This window comes from Blennius ocellaris (genome assembly GCF_963422515.1).
Source record: "Blennius ocellaris genome assembly, chromosome: 20".
Classification (NCBI taxonomy): Eukaryota; Metazoa; Chordata; class Actinopteri; order Blenniiformes; family Blenniidae; genus Blennius; species Blennius ocellaris.
The window spans coordinates 24,105-49,075 of record NC_137669.1 but is presented as its reverse complement, the minus strand read 5'-3'; the positions used below and the strand labels follow the sequence as shown (position 1 = coordinate 49,075).

At 46.7% G+C, this 24,971-nt stretch overlaps 1 protein-coding gene across 1 annotated transcript in view; it reads right to left on the bottom strand.

Moving 5' to 3' along the window:
• The window catches only part of LOC308144624 (uncharacterized protein), a 109,243-nt gene that overhangs the window by 73,926 nt on the left and 10,346 nt on the right, over positions 1–24,971 (bottom strand). Inside the window, exons 3-6 of the mRNA XM_080515791.1 lie at positions 24,471–24,528; positions 24,163–24,387; positions 22,996–23,805; positions 11,556–11,671 (exon numbers count right to left, since the gene is read on the bottom strand). Of these exons, the coding sequence (XP_080371917.1) occupies positions 11,556–11,671; positions 22,996–23,805; positions 24,163–24,387; positions 24,471–24,528 (1,209 nt within the window). The remainder of the gene's footprint in view (positions 1–11,555; positions 11,672–22,995; positions 23,806–24,162; positions 24,388–24,470; positions 24,529–24,971) is intronic.

Here is a 24,971-nt window from a genome sequence, read left to right as displayed (position 1 = left end):
GAAGGCTGTGGGAAGTCAGTTTTTATCAGCAGGCCCATTCTGACACACTATGACAGTGATGAGTGTTTCTCCAGGCTTGTTGCTCTGAACTCTTGGTTCCAGAACTCCTGCTCAGCGCTCGTTCTGGAACCAGTTCTGGAACCGCTCTGTGTTTCATCGTCATGATGGACTCCATCAGAGCAAAGTGGGCAACTAAGTTTTAACAGGCAACATCCACGACGCCGTTCTATCAACCATTGGTGATTGACTCCCTGCAGGCCACGCCCACTCCACCCACTCCTCCCCCTTCCTCACAGAACCTCAGGACACCATCCAGCCCATTCCCAGGAGACCCTTCACATCCAGGACTTTAGCAGACCACACACTCTCATTCCTTTTAATGTCACACTGACCACACAACAGCACCAACATTAAAATGGCTGTTTTAAATATCCGCTCTCTTTTAAACAAAACTTTGATCATTAATGACTTGATTTTAGATAATAACCTAGACTCCTCCTCCTCACTGAGACATGGCTTAGCACTGATGCACCAGTTGTTCTTACCAAGGCCTCCCCTCCAAATTTTAACTTTTTATTCTCTATCAGGGATGGAAAGAGAGGAGGAGGAACTGCGTCCATCACCACAGATAAACTTTACACATCAAGAGTAATTTTTAACAGCTTCACTAATTTGAATATCACCTTTTCTTTATTTCAGTCCCCATCCTCTCTTTAACAACACGTCACACAGCCGACTCACAACAGAGGAAACACCCTGGACCTGCTCCTTTCTTATGGCCTGACCATCGGTCTGTCCTCTGGTGTTGACCTGATGCGTCCTCTGGTGTTGACCTGGTGTGTCCTCTGGTGTTGACCTGACTGTGTCCTCTGGTGTTGACCTGACTGTGTCCTCTGGTGTTGACCTGGTGCGTCCTCTGGTGTTGACCTGACTGTGTCCTCTGGTGTTGACCTGGTGTGTCCTCTGGTGTTGACCTGGTGTGTCCTCTGGTGTTGACCTGACTGTGTCCTCTGGTGTTGACCTGGTGTGTCCTCTGGTGTTGACCTGGTGTGTCCTCTGGTGTTGACCTGACTGTGTCCTCTGGTGTTGACCTGACTGTGTCCTCTGGTGTTGACCTGGTGTGTCCTCTGGTGTTGACCTGACTGTGTCCTCTGTTGTTGACCTGACTGTGTCCTCTGGTGTTGACCTGGTGTGTCCTCTGGTGTTGACCTGACTGTGTCCTCTGTTGTTGACCTGACTGTGTCCTCTGGTGTTGACCTGGTGCGTCCTCTGTTGTTGACCTGACTGTGTCCTCTGGTGTTGACCTGGTGCGTCCTCTGGTGTTGACCTGACTGTGTCCTCTGGTGTTGACCTGACTGTGTCCTCTGGTGTTGACCTGGTGTGTCCTCTGGTGTTGACCTGACTGTGTCCTCTGGTGTTGACCTGGTGTGTCCTCTGGTGTTGACCTGACTGTGTCCTCTGTTGTTGACCTGACTGTGTCCTCTGGTGTTGACCTGGTGCGTCCTCTGTTGTTGACCTGACTGTGTCCTCTGGTGTTGACCTGGTGCGTCCTCTGGTGTTGACCTGACTGTGTCCTCTGGTGTTGACCTGGTGCGTCCTCTGTTGTTGACCTGACTGTGTCCTCTGGTGTTGACCTGGTGTGTCCTCTGGTGTTGACCTGACTGTGTCCTCTGGTGTTGACCTGGTGCGTCCTCTGGTGTTGACCTGACTGTGTCCTCTGGTGTTGACCTGACTGTGTCCTCTGGTGTTGACCTGGTGTGTCCTCTGTTGTTGACCTGACTGTGTCCTCTGGTGTTGACCTGGTGCGTCCTCTGGTGTTGACCTGACTGTGTCCTCTGGTGTTGACCTGGTGCGTTCTCTGTTGTTGACCTGACTGTGTCCTCTGGTGTTGACCTGGTGCGTTCTCTGTTGTTGACCTGACTGTGTCCTCTGGTCTTGACCTGGTGCGTCCTCTGGTGTTGACCTGACTGTGTCCTCTGGTGTTGACCTGGTGCGTTCTCTGTTGTTGACCTGACTGTGTCCTCTGGTGTTGACCTTGTGCGTTCTCTGGTGTTGACCTGACTGTGTCCTCTGGTGTTGACCTGGTCTGTCCTCTGGTGTTGACCTGACTGTGTCCTCTGGTGTTGACCTGGTGCGTCCTCTGGTGTTGACCTGACTGTGTCCTCTGGTGTTGACCTGGTGCGTTCTCTGTTGTTGACCTGACTGTGTCCTCTAGTGTTGACCTGGTCTGTCCTCTGGTGTTGACCTGGCTGTGTCCTCTGGTGTTGACCTGGTCTGTCCTCTGGTGTTGACCTGGCTGTGTCCTCTGGTGTTGACCTGGTCTGTCCTCTGGTGTTGACCTGGCTGTGTCCTCTGGTGTTGACCTGACTGTGTCCTCTGGTGTTGACCTGGTCTGTCCTCTGGTGTTGACCTGGCTGTGTCCTCTGGTGTTGACCTGGCTGTGTCCTCTGGTGTTGACCTGACTGTGTCCTCTGGTGTTGACCTGGTCTGTCCTCTGGTGTTGACCTGGTGCGTCCTCTGGTGTTGACCTGGCTGTGTCCTCTGGTGTTGACCTGACTGTGTCCTCTGGTGTTGACCTGACTGTGTCCTCTGGTGTTGACCTGGCTGTGTCCTCTGGTGTTGACCTGGTGCGTCCTCTGGTGTTGACCTGGCTGTGTCCTCTGGTGTTGACCTGACTGTGTCCTCTGGTGTTGACCTGGCTGTGTCCTCTGGTGTTGACCTGACTGTGTCCTCTGGTGTTGACCTGGCTGTGTCCTCTGGTGTTGACCTGGTGTGTCCTCTGGTGTTGACCAGACTGTGTCCTCTGGTGTTGACCTGACTGTGTCCTCTGGTACAGCTAACACTCACCCAGTGTTAGCATACAGCTAACACTCACCCAGCATTAGCATACAGCTAACACTCACCCAGTGTTAGCATACAGCTAACACTCATCCAGCGTTAGCATACAGCTAACACTCACCCAGCGTTTGCATACAGCTAACACTCACCCAGTGTTAGCATACAGCTAACACTCACCCAGCGTTAGCATCCAGCTAGCACTCACCCAGTGTTAGCATCCAGCTAACACTCACCCAGCGTTAGCATACAGCTAACACTCACCCAGCGTTAGCATCCAGCTAGCACTCACCCAGTGTTAGCATCCAGCTAACACCAGAGGCCTGCAACCAGGGCCTTCACTCCTCAACTCCTCTGCTGACCCACCACGAGGGTCAGACCTTCCCCTGGTCCAGAGACCAGCACCCAGAGTCTGATCTCCCATCAACCAGGAAAACCAAGCAGTTCCTCCAGGACGGACCAGGGAAACGACGCCTCACAGAACTTCTTTGTGTTTTCCTCAACCAGCAGGAAAACCATCACAGACCTGAGCGACCAGCTCCTCAGTCTGGACAAAAGGAACAACCAGGAGCTGCAAAGAAGGACTCCTGAAACATCAACTTCATCTTCTTCTCCTCAGCCTGCAGAACCAGCAACCACAGTTAGCAGGAGGTGCTAACTACAGGAGAAGACACCAGCTTCCCTCCAGCAGGACAACAACTGAACTCCTTCAAGGAAGTGGGAACAACAACTGGGCTTTACCTGAGATTAGTTAAACCTGATGCTATGATAGAACTGTTTAACTTTATGAAGATGTGTTGGTTCTGTTACAGTGATTGAGTTCTATAGATAATGATATTAGGAGCAGTGATCAACCTGTAAACCAACGTTAGCTCTGCCACAGACACAGGGTCTGCATGCTAATCTTTGCTTTACTAACTAGTTAACTCACAATCCTACACATATCACATCAAAGACAACATCACACAGTAACTGAACACCATCTGACGACTCCTGACGTTTTACAAAACAAGTCTCATTCACATCAAGTCATTCTAGAAATGGTCCTTTAGCAGAGACACACAGGAAGCAGACGCTAAAGACTAGCTTCATGTTCCATTGTTCTCCAGCACATGGTGGAGACCCAGGACAGACTTCCTGTTCTCTGATAACCTCCATTGGAATGGAGTTTCTTGTGATCCGCCATCTTGTTTTGTAGTTCATCACACGTCTCACACACACACACACACACACACACACACACACACACACACACACACACACACACACACACACACACACACACACACACACACACACACACACACAGCTGTATATAGGTAGTTAGAATCTGTGTTTTATTTGTTTTCATTGTAAATAAATATAATGTTTGGAATCATACTTGTTGTTTTATTAATGAGCACAAAGGTGAATGAAATGTCGACTCTTCTGTGTCAAGAACTCCAAAATCCTTCAATCTTTACTGTTAATTCTGGTAATTGTAATTAATTTAACTATTAATTCAAATTCCTGATGAACTGTTTAGTATATCTTATGAGACTGATAGAACTGAATTGACTATCATTTCCTGTTAAGACAGGTGGAGCTCCGAGGTTCTGATACACATCAGATTACATTTCAATAACATTATTAATAACTATCTTTGATAATTATTAATCATTATCGATAGCCAACCACAACATAAATAGTGATCTTATGAGGTAAGAAATCCCTACACCATCTTCCATCTCTCCATCTTCATCCCTCTGTCCCCCATCTCTCTGTCTTTCATCCCTCCATCTCCTCATCCTCCATTTCTCCATTTTTCATCACTTCATCTCCCGTCTCTCCATCTCTTCATCCCTCCATCTCTCCGCCTCTCTGTGCAGCAGCTGTGGTGAGCAGTGATGTAATCATCCGGCAGCTGCCATGTTTTTGCAGTGTTTACAGGTTTCCATAGCAACAAGCATCCATCCCCCACATCTGCATCTTCTTCTGGACCTCTGGAGATTTCCCTGTCTCTGAACTCTGTTTTCAGCATGCTGATCATCATCATCATCATCATCATCATCATCATCATCATCATCATCATCATCATCATCATCATCATCATCATCATCATCCATTCCTCATGTTTCTCTCTTTGTATCTAACAAACAGTTTGGTCCTACTCCCTTGATGACATCATTGGATTCTTGTGTGCGTGTGTGTGTGTGTGTGTGTGTGTGTGTGTGTGTGTGTGTGTGTGTGTGTGTGTGTGTGTGTGTGTGTGTGTGTGTGTGTGTGTGTGTGAACACAAATACCAATACAATAAGTAACCTTCCGTGTCTTTAATGTTGCTGATTAATCGTACATGCCTGAAGTCAAGGCTATAAGATCACACAATCACTCACACACACATCACAATTAAAAGTTCCTTAAATGAAACTAAATAAAGTTGTGAGACTAAGAAGATACAAACTGGAAATCAATGCAGTACTACTTCTGGTTGTACTCATTGCCTCGCCAGCCTCTTGACGTAGCTTTGGATGAATTTGCTCGACATCGTCTGGAAAATCTTCAAATGGTCCAAAGACACAGAAACACTTTGTGACGTTCGGACGTCTGTTTGAGTATTAAACCAGTCGAACCATCGGGTCATTTCAGGTCAACACTTGTTTTTACGACTCGCCTGCAGATTTCATTTTCTCTTCTGACTCTTTTCAAACTGAACAGGACCTAGTTCAGACCTGGACCCCTCAGGTCCTCCAGGTCTCCTGGTCCTCCAGGTCTCCTGGTGCTTCTTGTGATCAGATTAAGTGATTTCTGGAGTTTGTAAATGATTCTCATGGGTACAGCAAACAATTAGGGGAAAATTTAAAGCCAATACAGTAGAAAGCTGCTAAATCTTAAAATGTTACGGTGACGAGCAAACCTGAGCCACAAGATGAGTGTTTTCTACGATAAATACCAAGTAACAGGAGTGTTTCCTGTCACCATAGCAACAGGAGTGTTTCCTGTCACCAGAGTAACAGGAGTGTTTCCTGTCACCAGAGTAACAGGAGTGTTTCCTGTCACCAGATCAACAGGAGTGTTTCCTGTCACCACAGAGCAACAGGAGTGTTTCCTGTCACCAGAGTAACAGGAGTGTTTCCTGTCACCAGAGTAACAGGAGTGTTTCCTGTCACCAGATCAACAGGAGTGTTTCCTGTCACCACAGATCATCAGGAGTGTTTCCTGTCACCACAGAGCAACAGGAGTGTTTCCTGTCACCAGAGCAACAGGAGTGTTTCCTGTCACCAGAGCAACAGGAGTGTTTCCTGTCACCAGAGCAACAGGAGTGTTTCCTGTCACCAGAGCAACAGGAGTGTTTCCTGTCACCAGAGCAACAGGAGTGTTTCCTGTCACCAGAGCAACAGGAGTGTTTCCTGTCACCATAGCAACAGGAGTGTTTCCTGTCACCAGAGCAACAGGAGTGTTTCCTGTCACCACAGAGTAACAGGAGTGTTTCCTGTCACCAGAGCAACAGGAGTGTTTCCTGTCACCAGAGCAACAGGAGTGTTTCCTGTCACCACAGAGTAACAGGAGTGTTTCCTGTCACCACAGAGTAACAGGAGTGTTTCCTGTCACCAGAGCAACAGGAGTGTTTCCTGTCACCACAGAGCAACAGGAGTGTTTCCTGTCACCAGAGCAACAGGAGTGTTTCCTGTCACCAGAGCAACAGGAGTGTTTCCTGTCACCAGAGTAACAGGAGTGTTTCCTGTCACCAGAGTAACAGGAGTGTTTCCTGTCACCACAGAGTAACAGGAGTGTTTCCTGTCACCAGAGTAACAGGAGTGTTTCCTGTCACCACAGAGTAACAGGAGTGTTTCCTGTCACCAGAGCAACAGGAGTGTTTCCTGTCACCAGAGCAACAGGAGTGTTTCCTGTCACCACAGAGTAACAGGAGTGTTTCCTGTCACCACAGAGTAACAGGAGTGTTTCCTGTCACCACAGAGCAACAGGAGTGTTTCCTGTCACCAGAGCAACAGGAGTGTTTCCTGTCACCAGAGCAACAGGAGTGTTTCCTGTCACCACAGCAACAGGAGTGTTTCCTGTCACCACAGATCTACAGGAGTGTTTCCTGTCACCAGAGTAACAGGAGTGTTTCCTGTCACCACAGAGTAACAGGAGTGTTTCCTGTCACCAGAGTAACAGGAGTGTTTCCTGTCACCAGAGTAACAGGAGTGTTTCCTGTCACCAGTGTAACAGGAGTGTTTCCTGTCACCAGAGTAACAGGAGTGTTTCCTGTCACCAGAGTAACAGGAGTGTTTCCTGTCACCACAGTGTAACAGGAGTGTTTCCTGTCACCAGAATAACAGGAGTGTTTCCTGTCACCATAGCAACAGGAGTGTTTCCTGTCACCAGAGTAACAGGAGTGTTTCCTGTCACCAGAGTAACAGGAGTGTTTCCTGTCACCAGAGTAACAGGAGTGTTTCCTGTCACCAGAGTAACAGGAGTGTTTCCTGTCACCAGAGTAACAGGAGTGTTTCCTGTCACCAGAGCAACAGGAGTGTTTCCTGTCACCACAGATCAACAGGAGTGTTTCCTGTCACCACAGAGTAACAGGAGTGTTTCCTGTCACCAGAGCAACAGGAGTGTTTCCTGTCACCACAGATCAACAGGAGTGTTTCCTGTCACCACAGTGTAACAGGAGTGTTTCCTGTCACCAGAGTAACAGGAGTGTTTCCTGTCACCAGTGTAACAGGAGTGTTTCCTGTCACCATAGCAACAGGAGTGTTTCCTGTCACCAGAGTAACAGGAGTGTTTCCTGTCACCAGAGTAACAGGAGTGTTTCCTGTCACCAGAGTAACAGGAGTGTTTCCTGTCACCACAGAGTAACAGGAGTGTTTCCTGTCACCAGATCAACAGGAGTGTTTCCTGTCACCAGAGTAACAGGAGTGTTTCCTGTCACCAGAGCAACAGGAGTGTTTCCTGTCACCACAGATCAACAGGAGTGTTTCCTGTCACCAGAGCAACAGGAGTGTTTCCTGTCACCAGAGTAACAGGAGTGTTTCCTGTCACCAGAGCAACAGGAGTGTTTCCTGTCACCACAGAGTAACAGGAGTGTTTCCTGTCACCACAGATCAACAGGAGTGTTTCCTGTCACCATAGCAACAGGAGTGTTTCCTGTCACCAGAGTAACAGGAGTGTTTCCTGTCACCAGAGCAACAGGAGTGTTTCCTGTCACCACAGAGTAACAGGAGTGTTTCCTGTCACCAGAGTAACAGGAGTGTTTCCTGTCACCAGAGTAACAGGAGTGTTTCCTGTCACCAGAGTAACAGGAGTGTTTCCTGTCACCAGAGTAACAGGAGTGTTTCCTGTCACCACAGAGTAACAGGAGTGTTTCCTGTCACCAGAGTAACAGGAGTGTTTCCTGTCACCACAGTGTAACAGGAGTGTTTCCTGTCACCAGAGTAACAGGAGTGTTTCCTGTCACCAGAGTAACAGGAGTGTTTCCTGTCACCAGAGTAACAGGAGTGTTTCCTGTCACCACAGTGTAACAGGAGTGTTTCCTGTCACCAGAGTAACAGGAGTGTTTCCTGTCACCAGAGCAACAGGAGTGTTTCCTGTCACCACAGAGTAACAGGAGTGTTTCCTGTCACCACAGTGTAACAGGAGTGTTTCCTGTCACCAGAGTAACAGGAGTGTTTCCTGTCACCAGAGCAACAGGAGTGTTTCCTGTCACCACAGAGTAACAGGAGTGTTTCCTGTCACCACAGAGCAACAGGAGTGTTTCCTGTCACCACAGAGCAACAGGAGTGTTTCCTGTCACCAGAGTAACAGGAGTGTTTCCTGTCACCAGAGTAACAGGAGTGTTTCCTGTCACCACAGAGCAACAGGAGTGTTTCCTGTCACCACAGAGCAACAGGAGTGTTTCCTGTCACCAGAGTAACAGGAGTGTTTCCTGTCACCAGAGTAACAGGAGTGTTTCCTGTCACCATAGCAACAGGAGTGTTTCCTGTCATCACAGAGCAACAGGAGTGTTTCCTGTCACCACAGAGTAACAGGAGTGTTTCCTGTCACCACAGAGTAACAGGAGTGTTTCCTGTCACCATAGCAACAGGAGTGTTTCCTGTCACCAGAGTAACAGGAGTGTTTCCTGTCACCATAGCAACAGGAGTGTTTCCTGTCACTAGAGTAACAGGAGTGTTTCCTGTCACCAGAGTAACAGGAGTGTTTCCTGTCACCAGAGCAACAGGAGTGTTTCCTGTCACCAGAGCAACAGGAGTGTTTCCTGTCACCACAGAGCAACAGGAGTGTTTCCTGTCACCATAGCAACAGGAGTGTTTCCTGTCACCAGAGTAACAGGAGTGTTTCCTGTCACCAGAGCAACAGTAGTGTTTCCTGTCACCACAGAGCAACAGGAGTGTTTCCTGTCACCATAGCAACAGGAGTGTTTCCTGTCACCAGAGCAACAGGAGTGTTTCCTGTCACCAGATCAACAGGAGTGTTTCCTGTCACCAGAGTAACAGGAGTGTTTCCTGTCACCAGAGCAACAGGAGTGTTTCCTGTCACCAGAGCAACAGGAGTGTTTCCTGTCACCACAGAGCAACAGGAGTGTTTCCTGTCACCAGAGTAACAGGAGTGTTTCCTGTCACCAGATCAACAGGAGTGTTTCCTGTCACCAGAGTAACAGGAGTGTTTCCTGTCACCACAGAGTAACAGGAGTGTTTCCTGTCACCAGAGTAACAGGAGTGTTTCCTGTCACCACAGAGTAACAGGAGTGTTTCCTGTCACCACAGAGCAACAGGAGTGTTTCCTGTAACCACAGAGCAACAGGAGTGTTTCCTGTCACCACAGCAACAGGAGTGTTTCCTGTCACCACAGAGCAACAGGAGTGTTTCCTGTCACCAGAATAACAGGAGTGTTTCCTGTCACCAGAGTAACAGGAGTGTTTCCTGTCACCACAGAGTAACAGGAGTGTTTCCTGTCACCAGAGCAACAGGAGTGTTTCCTGTCACCACAGAGTAACAGGAGTGTTTCCTGTCACCACAGCAACAGGAGTGTTTCCTGTCACCACAGCAACAGGAGTGTTTCCTGTCACCACAGAGTAACAGGAGTGTTTCCTGTCACCACAGAGCAACAGGAGTGTTTCCTGTCACCACAGCAACAGGAGTGTTTCCTGTCACCAGAGCAACAGGAGTGTTTCCTGTCACCAGATCAACAGGAGTGTTTCCTGTCACCATAGCAACAGGAGTGTTTCCTGTCACCAGAGTAACAGGAGTGTTTCCTGTCACCAGAGTAACAGGAGTGTTTCCTGTCACCAGAGTAACAGGAGTGTTTCCTGTCACCAGAGTAACAGGAGTGTTTCATGTCACCACAGCAACAGGAGTGTTTCCTGTCACCACAGAGTAACAGGAGTGTTTCCTGTCACCAGAGAAACAGGAGTGTTTCCTGTCACCAGAGCAACAGGAGTGTTTCCTGTCACCAGAGTAACAGGAGTGTTTCCTGTCACCAGAGTAACAGGAGTGTTTCCTGTCACCAGAGTAACAGGAGTGTTTCCTGTCACCACAGCCACAGGAGTGTTTCCTGTCACCACAGCCACATGAGTGTTTCCTGTCACCAGAGCAACAGGAGTGTTTCCTGTCACCACAGCCACAGGAGTGTTTCCTGTCACCACAGCCACAGGAGTGTTTCCTGTCACCAGAGCAACAGGAGTGTTTCCTGTCACCACAGCAACAGGAGTGTTTCCTGTCACCAGAGCAACAGGAGTGTTTCCTGTCACCACAGCAACAGGAGTGTTTCCTGTCACCAGATCATCAGGAGTGTTTCCTGTCACCAGAGCAACAGGAGTGTTTTCTGTCACCACAGCAACAGGAGTGTTTCCTGTCACCACAGAGTAACAGGAGTGTTTCCTGTCACCACAGAGTAACAGGAGTGTTTCCTGTCACCACAGAGCAACAGGAGTGTTTCCTGTCACCACAGAGCAACAGGAGTGTTTCCTGTCACCAGATCAACAGGAGTGTTTCCTGTCACCACAGATCAACAGGAGTGTTTCCTGTCACCAGAGTAACAGGAGTGTTTCCTGTCACCAGAGTAACAGGAGTGTTTCCTGTCACCACAGAGCAACAGGAGTGTTTCCTGTCACCAGATCAACAGGAGTGTTTCCTGTCACCACAGAGTAACAGGAGTGTTTCCTGTCACCACAGAGCAACAGAAGTGTTTCCTGTCACCAGATCAACAGGAGTGTTTCCTGTCACCACAGAGTAACAGGAGTGTTTCCTGTCACCAGATCAACAGGAGTGTTACCTGTCACCAGATCAACAGGAGTGTTTCCTGTCACCAGATCAACAGGAGTGTTTCCTGTCACCAGATCAACAGGAGTGTTTCCTGTCACCAGATCAACAGGAGTGTTTCCTGTCACCACAGATCAACAGGAGTGTTTCCTGTCACCAGAGTAACAGGAGTGTTTCCTGTCACCAGAGTAACAGGAGTGTTTCCTGTCACCAGAGTAACAGGAGTGTTTCCTGTCACCAGAGCAACAGGAGTGTTTCCTGTCACCACAGAGTAACAGGAGTGTTTCCTGTCACCAGAGTAACAGGAGTGTTTCCTGTCACCAGATCAACAGGAGTGTTTCCTGTCACCAGAGCAACAGGAGTGTTTCCTGTCACCAGATCAACAGGAGTGTTTCCTGTCACCAGAGCAACAGGAGTGTTTCCTGCCATGACAGTGAATCCTAGATAAAGTGTAGTTGGACAGTGAAGAGCAGAGGAACCCACCTGGCTGCTGAAGGTAATGTGATACGTGTCGTACAGGATGGCAGGTGGCGTCCAGACCAACATGACCGACGTCTCTGTGACATCCTGAGGACTCAGCTGAGAAACTCCCAACATGACTGAAACACAGAGGAAACTGACTTAAACACAGAGGAAACTGACTGAAACACAGAGGAAACTGACTGAAACACAGAGGAAACTGACTGAAACACAGAGAAAACGGACTGAAACAGAGAGGAAACAGACTGAAACACAGAGGAAACAGACTGAAACACAGAGGTAACTGACTGAAACACAGAGAAAACGGACTGAAACACAGAAGAAACAGACGGAAACACAGAGGAAACTGACTGAAACACAGAGGAAACAGACTGAAACAGAGAGGAAACCGACTGAAACACAGAGGTAACTGACTGAAACACAGAGAAAACGGACTGAAACACAGAAGAAACAGACGGAAACACAGAGGAAACTGACTGAAACACAGAGGAAACTGACTGAAACACAGAGGAAACTGACTGAAACACAGAGGAAACAGACTGAAACACAGAGGAAACTGACTGAAACACAGAGAAAACGGACTGAAACACAGAGGAAACAGATTTGAAACACAGAGGAAACTGACTGAAACACAGAGGAAACAGACTGAAGCACAGAGGAAACAGACTGAAACAGAGAGGAAACAGACTGAAACACAGAGGACTGAAACACAGAGGAAACAGACTGAAACGCAGAGAAAGCCGACTGAAACACAGAGGAAACAGATTTGAAACACAGAGGAAACTGACTGAAACACAGAGGAAACAGACTGAAACACAGAGGAAACTGACTGAAACACAGAGAAAACGGACTGAAACACAGAGGAAACTGACTGAAACACAGAGGAAACAGATTTGAAACACAGAGGAAACTGACTGAAACACAGAGGAAACAGACTGAAACACAGAGGAAACAGACTGAAACACAGAGGAAACAGACTGAAACACAGAGGAAACTGACTGAAACACAGAGAAAACGGACTGAAACACAGAAGAGACAGACGGAAACACAGAGGAAACTGACTGAAACACAGAGGAAACTGACTGAAACACAGAGGAAACTGACTGAAACAGAGAGGAAACAGACTGAAATACAGAGGAAACTGACTGAAACACAGAGAAAACGGACTGAAACACAGAGGAAACAGATTTGAAACACAGAGGAAACTGACTGAAACAGAGAGGAAACAGACTGAAACACAGAGGAAACTGACTGAAACACAGAGGAAACTGACTGAAACAGAGAGGAAACAGACTGAAACACAAAGGAAACAGAATGAAACACAGAGGAAACAGATTGAAACATAGAGGAAACAGACTGAAACAGAGAGGAAACCGACTGAAACACAGAGGAAACTGACTGAAACACAGAGGAAACAGATTTGAAACACAGAGGAAACTGACTGAAACAGAGAGGAAACAGACTGAAACACAGAGAAAACGGACTGAAACAGAGAGAAAACAGACTGAAACACAGAGGAAACTGACTGAAACACAGAGGAAACTGACTGAAACAGAGAGGAAACAGACTGAAACACAGAGGAAACAGACTGAAGCACAGAGGAAACAGACTGAAACAGAGAGGAAACAGACTGAAACACAGAGGAAATTGACTGAAACACAGAGGAAACAGACTGAAACGCAGAGAAAGCCGACTGAAACACAGAGGAAACAGATTTGAAACACAGAGGAAACTGACTGAAACACAGAGGAAACAGACTGAAACACAGAGGAAACAGACTGAAACACAGAGGAAACTGACTGAAACACAGATAAAACGGACTGAAACACAGAAGAAACAGACGGAAACACAGAGGAAACTGACTGAAACACAGAGGAAACTGACTGAAACAGAGAGGAAACAGACTGAAACACAGAGAAAACGGACTGAAACACAGAGGAAACAGATTTGAAACACAGAGGAAACTGACTGAAACAGAGAGGAAACTGACTGAAACAGAGAGGAAACAGACTGAAACACAGAGGAAACTGACTGAAACACAGAGGAAACTGACTGAAACACAGAGGAAACTGACTGAAACAGAGAGGAAACAGACTGAAACACAGAGGAAACTGACTGAAACACAGAGGAAACTGACTGAAACAGAGAGGAAACAGACTGAAACACAGAGGAAACAGACTGAAGCACAGAGGAAACAGACTGAAACACAGAGAAAACGGACTGAAACACACAGGAAACTGACTGAAATGCAGAGAAAGCCGACTGAAACACAGAGAAAACCGACTGAAACACAGAGGAAACTGACTGAAACACAGAGGAATCCGACTGAAACACAGAGGAAACTGACAGAAACACAGAGGAAGCTGACAGAAACACAGAGAATATGGACTGAAACACACAGGAAACTGACTGAAACGCAGAGAAAGCCGACTGAAACACAGAGGGAACCGACTGAAACACAGAGGAAACTGACTGAAACAGAGAGGAAACTGACTGAAACAGAGAGGAAACAGACTGAAATACAGAGGAAACTGACTGAAACACAGAGAAAACGGACTGAAACACAGAGGAAACAGATTTGAAACACAGAGGAAACTGACTGAAACAGAGAGGAAACAGACTGAAACACAGAGGAAACTGACTGAAACACAGAGGAAACTGACTGAAACAGAGAGGAAACAGACTGAAACACAAAGGAAACAGAATGAAACACAGAGGAAACAGATTGAAACATAGAGGAAACAGACTGAAACAGAGAGGAAACCGACTGAAACACAGAGGAAACTGACTGAAACACAGAGGAAACAGATTTGAAACACAGAGGAAACTGACTGAAACAGAGAGGAAACAGACTGAAACACAGAGAAAACGGACTGAAACAGAGAGAAAACAGACTGAAACACAGAGGAAACTGACTGAAACACAGAGGAAACTGACTGAAACAGAGAGGAAACAGACTGAAACACAGAGGAAACAGACTGAAGCACAGAGGAAACAGACTGAAACAGAGAGGAAACAGACTGAAACACAGAGGAAATTGACTGAAACACAGAGGAAACAGACTGAAACGCAGAGAAAGCCGACTGAAACACAGAGGAAACAGATTTGAAACACAGAGGAAACTGACTGAAACACAGAGGAAACAGACTGAAACACAGAGGAAACAGACTGAAACACAGAGGAAACAGACTGAAACACAGAGAAAACTGACTGAAACACAGAGAAAACGGACTGAAACACAGAAGAGACAGACGGAAACACAGAGGAAACTGACTGAAACACAGAGGAAACTGACTGAAACGCAGAGAAAGCCGGCTGAAACACAGAGGAAACAGATTTGAAACACAGAGGAAACAGACTGAAACACAGAGGAAACTGACTGAAACACAGAGGAAACGGACTGAAACAGAGAGGAAACTGACTGAAACAGAGAGGAAACAGACTGAAACACAGAGGAAACAGACTGAAACACAGAGGAAACAGACTGAAACACAGAGGAAACAGACTGAAACAGAGAGGAAACAGACTGAAACACAGAGGACTGAAACACAGAGGAAACAGACTGAAACGCAGAGAAAGCCGACTGAAACACAGAGGAAACAGATTTGAAACACAGAGGAAACTGACTGAAACACAGAGGAAACAGACTGAAACACAGAGGAAACTGACTGAAACACAGAGAAAACGGACTGAAACACAGAGGAAACTGACTGAAACACAGAGGAAACAGATTTGAAACACAGAGGAAACAGACTGAAATACAGAGGAAACTGACTGAAACACAGAGAAAACGGACTGAAACACAGAGGAAACAGATTTGAAACACAGAGGAAACTGACTGAAACAGAGAGGAAACAGACTGAAACACAGAGGAAACTGACTGAAACCGAGAGGAAACAGACTGAAACACAAAGGAAACAGAATGAAACACAGAGGAAACAGATTGAAACATAGAGGAAACAGACTGAAACAGAGAGGAAACCGACTGAAACACAGAGGAAACTGACTGAAACACAGAGGAAACAGATTTGAAACACAGAGGAAACTGACTGAAACAGAGAGGAAACAGACTGAAACACAGAGAAAACGGACTGAAACAGAGAGAAAACAGACTGAAACACAGAGGAAACTGACTGAAACACAGAGGAAACTGACTGAAACAGAGAGGAAACAGACTGAAACACAGAGGAAACAGACTGAAGCACAGAGGAAACAGACTGAAACAGAGAGGAAACAGACTGAAACACAGAGGAAATTGACTGAAACACAGAGGAAACAGACTGAAACGCAGAGAAAGCCGACTGAAACACAGAGGAAACAGATTTGAAACACAGAGGAAACTGACTGAAACACAGAGGAAACAGACTGAAACACAGAGGAAACAGACTGAAACACAGAGAAAACTGACTGAAACACAGAGAAAACGGACTGAAACACAGAAGAAACAGACGGAAACACAGAGGAAACTGACTGAAACACAGAGGAAACTGACTGAAACAGAGAGGAAACAGACTGAAACACAGAGAAAACGGACTGAAACACAGAGGAAACAGATTTGAAACACAGAGGAAACTGACTGAAACAGAGAGGAAACTGACTGAAACAGAGAGGAAACAGACTGAAACACAGAGGAAACTGACTGAAACACAGAGGAAACTGACTGAAACACAGAGGAAACTGACTGAAACAGAGAGGAAACAGACTGAAACACAGAGGAAACTGACTGAAACACAGAGGAAACTGACTGAAACAGAGAGGAAACAGACTGAAACACACAGGAAACTGACTGAAATGCAGAGAAAGCCGACTGAAACACAGAGAAAACCGACTGAAACACAGAGGAAACTGACTGAAACACAGAGGAATCCGACTGAAACACAGAGGAAACTGACAGAAACACAGAGGAAGCTGACAGAAACACAGAGAAAATGGACTGAAACACACAGGAAACTGACTGAAACGCAGAGAAAGCCGACTGAAACACAGAGGGAACCGACTGAAACACAGAGGAAACTGACTGAAACAGAGAGGAAACTGACTGAAACAGAGAGGAAACAGACTGAAACACAGAGGAAACAGACTGAAACAGAGAGGAAACCGACTGAAACACAGAGGAAACTGACTGAAACAGAGAGGAAACAGACTGAAACACAGAGGAAATTGACTGAAACACAGAGGAAACAGACTGAAACGCAGAGAAAGCCGACTGAAACACAGAGGAAACAGATTTGAAACACAGAGGAAACTGACTGAAACACAGAGGAAACAGACTGAAACACAGAGGAAACTGACTGAAACACAGAGGAAACTGACTGAAACAGAGAGGAAACAGACTGAAACACAGAGGAAACTGACTGAAACACAGAGAAAACGGACTGAAACACAGAGGAAACAGATTTGAAACACAGAGGAAACTGACTGAAACAGAGAGGAAACTGACTGAAACAGAGAGGAAACAGACTGAAACACAGAGGAAACTGACTGAAACACAGAGGAAACTGACTGAAACACAGAGGAAATTGACTGAAACAGAGAGGAAACAGACTGAAACACAAAGGAAACAGACTGAAACACAGAGGAAACAGACTGAAACAGAGAGGAAACAGACTGAAACACAGAGGAAATTGACTGAAACACAGAGGAAATCGACTGAAACACAGAGGAAACTGACTGAAACGGAGAGAAAGCCGACTGAAACACAGAGGAAACTGACTGAAACACAGAGGAAACAGACTGAAACACAGAGGAAACAGACTGAAACACAGAGGAAACTGACTGAAACACAGAGAAAACGGACTGAAACACAGAAGAAACAGACGGAAACACAGAGGAAACTGACTGAAACACAGAGGAAACTGACTGAAACAGAGAGGAAACAGACTGAAACACAGAGAAAACGGACTGAAACACAGAGGAAACAGATTTGAAACACAGAGGAAACTGACTGAAACAGAGAGGAAACTGACTGAAACAGAGAGGAAACAGACTGAAACACAGAGAAAACGGACGAAAAACACACAGGAAACTGACTGAAATGCAGAGAAAGCCGACTGAAACACAGAGAAAACCGACTGAAACACAGAGGAAACTGACTGAAACACAGAGGAATCCGACTGAAACACAGAGGAAACTGACAGAAACACAGAGGAAACTGACAGAAACACAGAGAAAATGGACTGAAACACACAGGAAACTGACTGAAACGCAGAGAAAGCCGACTGAAACACAGAGGGAACCGACTGAAACACAGAGGAAACTGACTGAAACAGAGAGGAAACTGACTGAAACAGAGAGGAAACAGACTGAAACACAGAGGAAACAGACTGAAACACAGAGAAAACAGACTGAAACAGAGAGGAAACAGACTGAAACACAGAGGAAACTGACTGAAACACAGAGGAAACTGACTGAAACAGAGAGGAAACAGACTGAAACACAGAGGAAACAGACTGAAGCACAGAGGAAACAGACTGAAACACAGAGAAAACGGACTGAAACACAGAGGAAACTGACTGAAACAGAGAGGAAACAGACTGAAACACAGAGGAAACTGACTGAAACACAGAGAAAACGGACTGAAACACAGAGGAAACAGATTTGAAACACAGAGGAAACTGACTGAAACAGAGAGGAAACTGACTGAAACAGAGAGGAAACTGACTGAAACACAGAGGAAACTGACTGAAACACAGAGGAAATTGACTGAAACAGAGAGGAAACAGACTGAAACACAAAGGAAACAGACTGAAACACAGAGGAAACAGACTGAAACAGAGAGGAAACAGACTGAAACACAGAGGAAACTGACTGAAACACAGAGGAAACTGACTGAAACAGAGAGGAAACAGACTGAAACACAGAGGAAACAGACTGAAGCACAGAGGAAACAGACTGAAACACAGAGAAAACGGACTGAAACACAGAGGAAATTGACTGAAACACAGAGGAAATCGACTGAAACACAGAGGAAACTGACTGAAACGGAGAGAAAGCCGACTGAAACACAGAGGAAACTGACTGAAACACAGAGGAAACAGACTGAAACACAGAGGAAACTGACTGAAACACAGAGAAAATGGAGTGAAACACACAGGAAACTGACTGAAACGCAGAGAAAGCCGACTGAAACACAGAGAAAACCGACTGAAACACAGAGGAAACTGACTGAAACACAGAGGAATCCGACTGAAACACAGAGGAAACTGACAGAAACACAGAGGAAACTGACAGAAACACAGAGAAAATGGACTGAAACACACAGGAAACTGACTGAAACGGAGAGGAAACAGACTGAAACACAGAGGAAACTGACTGAAACACAGAGAAAACGGACTGAAACACAGAGGAAACAGATTTGAAACACAGAGGAAACTGACTGAAACAGAGAGGAAACTGACTGAAACAGAGAGGAAACAGACTGAAACACAGAGGAAATCGACTGAAACACAGAGAAAACGGACTGAAACACAGAAGAAACAGACGGAAACACAGAGGAAACTGACTGAAACACAGAGGAAACTGACTGAAACAGAGAGGAAACAGACTGAAACACAGAGAAAACGGACTGAAACACAGAGGAAACAGATTTGAAACACAGAGGAAACTGACTGAAACAGAGAGGAAACTGACTGAAACAGAGAGGAAACAGACTGAAACACAGAGGAAACTGACTGAAACACAGAGGAAACTGACTGAAACAGAGAGGAAACAGACTGAAACACAGAGGAAACAGACTGAAGCACAGAGGAAACAGACTGAAACACAGAGAAAACGGACTGAAACACACAGGAAACTGACTGAAACACAGAGGAAACAGACTGAAACACAGAGGAAACTGACTGAAACAGAGAGGAAACAGACTGAAACACAGAGGAAACTGACTGAAACACAGAGGAAACTGACTGAAACAGAGAGGAAACAGACTGAAACACAGAGGAAACAGACTGAAGCACAGAGGAAACAGACTGAAACACAGAGAAAACGGACTGAAACACACAGGAAACTGACTGAAACACAGAGGAAACAGACTGAAACACAGAGGAAACTGACTGAAACACAGAGAAAACGGACTGAAACAGAGAGGAAACAGACTGAAACACAGAGGAAATTGACTGAAACACAGAGGAAACAGACTGAAACACAGAGGAAACTGACTGAAACACAGAGAAAACAGACTGAAACGCAGAGAAAGCCGACTGAAACACAGAGGAAACAGATTTGAAACACAGAGGAAACTGACTGAAACACAGAGGAAACAGACTGAAACACAGAGGAAACTGACTGAAACACAGAGGAAACAGACTGAAACGCAGAGAAAGCCGACTGAAACACAGAGGAAACAGATTTGAAACACAGAGGAAACTGACTGAAACACAGAGGAAACTGACTGAAACACAGAGGAAACTGACTGAAACGCAGAGAAAGCCGGCTGAAACACAGAGGAAACAGATTTGAAACACAGAGGAAACAGACTGAAACACAGAGGAAACTGACTGAAACACAGAGGAAACGGACTGAAACAGAGAGGAAACTGACTGAAACAGAGAGGAAACAGACTGAAACACAGAGGAAACTGACTGAAACACAGAGGAAACTGACAGAAACACAGAGGAAACTGACTGAAACACAGAGGAAACAGACTGAAACACAGAGGAAACTGACTGAAACATAGAGGAAACGGACTGAAACACAGAGGAAACAGACTGAAACAGAGAGGAAACAGACTGAAACACAGAGGAAATTGACTGAAACACAGAGGAAACTGACTGAAACACAGAGGAAACTGACTGAAACGCAGAGAAAGCCGACTGAAACACAGAGGAAACAGATTTGAAACACAGAGGAAACTGACTGAAACACAGAGGAAACTGACTGAAACACAGAGAAAACGGACTGAAACACAGAAGAAACGGACGGAAACACAGAGGAACCTGACTGAAACACAGAGAAAACTGACTGAAACAGAGAGGAAACAGACTGAAACACAGAGGAAACTGACTGAAATACAGAGGAAACAGACTGAAACACAGAGGAAATCGACTGAAACACAGAGGAAACAGATTTGAAACACAGAGGAAACTGACTGAAACACAGAGGAAACTGACTGAAACACAGAGAAAACGGACTGAAACACAGAAGAAACGGACGGAAACACAGAGGAACCTGACTGAAACACAGAGAAAACTGAATGAAACAGAGAGGAAACAGACTGAAACACAGAGGAAACTGACTGAAATACAGAGGAAACAGACTGAAACACAGAGGAAATCGACTGAAACACAGAGGAAACAGACTGAAACACAGAGGAAACTGACTGAAACACAGAGGAAACAGACTGAAACGCAGAGAAAGCCGACTGAAACACAGAGGAAACTGACTGAAACAGAGAGGAAACTGACTGAAACACAGAGGAAACAGACTGAAACGCAGAGAAAGCCGTCTGAAACACAGAGAAAACCGACTGAAACACAGAGGAAACCGACTGAAACACAGAGGAAACTGACAGAAACACAGAGAAAATGGACTGACACACACAGGAAACTGACTGAAACGCAGAGAAAGCCGACTGAAACACAGAGGAAACCGACTGAAACACAGAGGAAACTGACTGAAACAGAGAGGAAACAGACTGAAACACAGAGGAAACAGACTGAAACAGAGAGGAAACCGACTGAAACACAGAGGAAACCGACTGAAACACAGAGGAAACTGACTGAAACACAGAGGAAACTGACAGAAACACAGAGGAAACTGACAGAAACACAGAGAAAATGGACTGACACACACAGGAAACTGACTGAAACGCAGAGAAAGCCGACTGAAACACAGAGGAAACCGACTGAAACACAGAGGAAACTGACTGAAACAGAGAGGAAACAGACTGAAACACAGAGGAAACAGACTGAAACACAGAGGAAACAGACTGAAACAGAGAGGAAACGGACTGAAACACAGAGGAAACGGACTGAAACACAGTGGAAACAGACTGAAACAGAGAGGAAACAGACTGAAACACAGAGGAAATTGACTGAAACACAGAGGAAACTGACTGAAACACAGAGAAAACGGACTGAAACACACAGGAAACTGACTGAAACGCAGAGAAAGCCGACTGAAACACAGAGAAAACCGACTGAAACACAGAGGAAACAGATTTGAAACACAGAGGAAACTGACTGAAACACAGAGGAAACTGACTGAAACACAGAGGAAACAGACTGAAACACAGAGGAAACTGACTGAAACACAGAGAAAACAGACTGAAACACAGAGGAAACTGACTGAAACACAGAGGAAACTGACTGAAACAGAATCAGAATCACAATCAGAATCAGAATCAAAACCAATTGAAACACAGAGGAAACATAAAAAATTTAAAAACACTACTAATAAAACCGCTCAAGACCAAAACCTTAACAACTACAACAATCACAATCACAACAACAACAAAGAGACAGGAGCAACTAAAACAACCACAACCAAAACAACAACTAAAACCCTCACCGACAGTGGGAACAGGACTGCAGATGGTGAGAAGCAGCAGAAAAATGATGTCAACTGTTAAATATGTTCAAAGTTTGTCTAAACACTTAGATCAGTGATGTGGGTGAAGAGAAAACAGCAGAGCTCTGCTCCCACACTACTCTGAAGGAAGGAAAACCAAAGCTGCGCTGCTGCTGAGAGACAGAGGTTCAAACACCTCGTCACTTTGAAAGGTCACACAGATGAAAGAGAAACACTCCCTCCAGTGGCTGCAGTGCTAACGACACCATCAAGGTGGAGACAGGAGTGTGTGGATGTTTGAAACATCGCACACAGCACCCTCCAGTGGCTGCAGTGCTATTGAGGGTGGAGGCAGGAGTGAGCTTCAGGAGGACAGATGGGAACGTGCAAGTTAAAGCTAATAGAAATGTTAAAATAAAATCATCAGAGCCAAAAGAAGAATCCTTCCTGGAAACAAACCCGAGTCAAACTGCTGAGTTTATCTTGAATTCATCAGAGAAAAAAAGGTTTCATTAAGTCATAGCTTGGATTTTTTTGTCTTTAATTCAAATGCATTCTTTCACTTTTCTTGGGATGAAGGAAACCTGTCCTCACCTGTCCTCACCTGTCCTCAGCTGTCCTCAGCTGTCCTCAGCTGTCCTCACCTGTCCAGGTGTCTCAGGACCTCATACTCTTCCAGGTCTAATGGAAGGACCCTACCTGCTGCACACCACTGAGTGATGATGGTCATCTTCCCCTCATGGAGGACGCTGCAGCCAACATCAGCCACTGTATGATATCTCAGTGGCGAAAGAGATTTCTGGATGTTTCGTACATTAAAGTATCATCAGCAAAAATGATGAAAGTTTTTGTGTTTTTGCTTGTTATTCTTCTAATCAAAGCGACGTGATAAAAACAAAGATGTGAAGCCTCTGTGGTGTTTTAGGTGTTTGTGTCTCACCGGTGTCACAGTTGTGTCCGGTCCTCCCGTCCTGACACTGGCCACAGTCTGGTCCAGTGAAGCTCCGCCGGCATACACAGCCCCCCTTGACACAGCGCCCCCTGGTGTTGCAGTTGTTGGGACAGCCTTTGGATGCACAGTCTGGTCCGGAAAACCCAACCTCGCAGACACACTTCCCGTTCACACACTTCCCGCGGTTGGTGCAGTTGTTGGGGCAATCTTTCTCCGAGCAGTCGTCTCCGGAGAACCCGCCATCACAGACACACTTCCCTTTAATGCAGCGCCCCCTGTTGTTGCAGTTCCCGGGACAGGAGGCGTCTGAGCAGTCGGCTCCGGAGAACCCGCTGTCGCACACACATTCACCGTCAACGCAGGGGCCGCGGTCGTTGCAGTTATCTGGACAGGCCTTGGTTGAGCAGTCGGGTCCAGTAAATCCAGGGTTGCAGACGCAGCCGCCGTTGATGCAGCGCCCCCTACTGTTGCAGTTCCCGGGGCAGGACTGGTCCAAGCAGCTGGGACCCGAGAAGCCGGCGTCACACACACACCCGGTGTCCACACAGCGGCCGTGAGCCCCGCAGCCGTCAGGGCAGGTGGGCGAGGAGCAGTCGGCGCCGACGAAGCCTGGGTCACACTGGCACTGTCCGTTCACGCAGCGCCCCCTGTTGTTGCAGTTCCCGGGGCAGTTGGACTCGCTGCAGTCTGGCCCAGTAAACCCGGGGAAGCAGACACAGCGGCCGTCCACGCAGCGGCCCTGGTCACTGCACTCGTTCAGACAGTCGCCGGGATCCGGTATGATGGAGCAGCCAGCGCCTGAAGAAAACGAAGACGATAAGAGAAAACGATTCATCTTTGACCATCCTGAACATCTCCAGTCTCATACTGATTGTCTTTAAATGTTTATTTGGTGTGTTTCCAATGTTTCATCTGAATTCTGAATTCCGTTAGTTTCTTTCTGTCTTCATGTTTGCTGTTGGAACAGTGAGAAGGCTGTAGAGCAACACAGTAGCTTTACGGTCTCGGCTGAATGTTTTCCTTCATTTATCTGGTTTCTGTCCCCACCAGCTGAACCTCTCACTGCGTTGACTTATTAAACTGCTTTTCAAGATTTATAAAAGGTCTCAAGGTTTCAAGGTCATAGAAAGGTTTCATCTGCTGCAGCAGCTTCACCTTTGCTCTCCTTGGAGCTGCAGCAGTTTCCTTCAGGTCCTCCACATTTCTCCCTCAGCGCCGACACCTCCCGCTCCAGATTCTCCACTCGCTCTCGGAGGGCGGCAAAGTCAGCTTCACAGCCACATGTCCCGGACCCGGACCCGGACCCCGGACCGGACTGAACCAGCTTGATCTTGTGTGTGAGCACCAGAGGAGATCCAGGTGAAAGAAGGATGTCTTTACCTGAAAGGAGCAGCAGCGAGCAGCTGACGTCCAGACTCACAGCTCAAACATCACATCAGCATTATTCTGAAGACTGATTTTACCTTCTTGGCTGGAATCAGAAGAATCTCCTAGAGAGGAACAACCTTCTGAAATGATCACCTGAAGACAGGAAACACAGAAACAGTGGAATAAATTAGTCCCTGGTACTCTCTATAGCCCCGTTTCCACCGCACAAAAGTGCAGGACGGAACGGAGTGTTAGGGAGCGGTACGGCAAAGCGTCACCGGAGCCAAATCTGCTACCCGTTTCCACCGCAGAAAGGACCTTAAAAAGTGGGCGGGGCTTAAGAGCTCAGCAGATATGTAGCGTTACAACAGTCGTCTCAGCCTGGAGGCAGATCTAGATCTTATGATCCTCTGTTGTTGTTTACATCCTCCACTTTGCACTAGTTGTTTAGTTAACTCTTATTGTTTGCAATACGCAGCGGCGGCGCAGCGGCGGCGCAGCGGCGGCGAGGCAGCGGCGAGGCAGCGGCGAGGCAGCGGCGGTGCAGCGGCGAGGCAGCGGCGAGGCAGCGGCGGTGCAGCGGCGAGGCAGCGGCG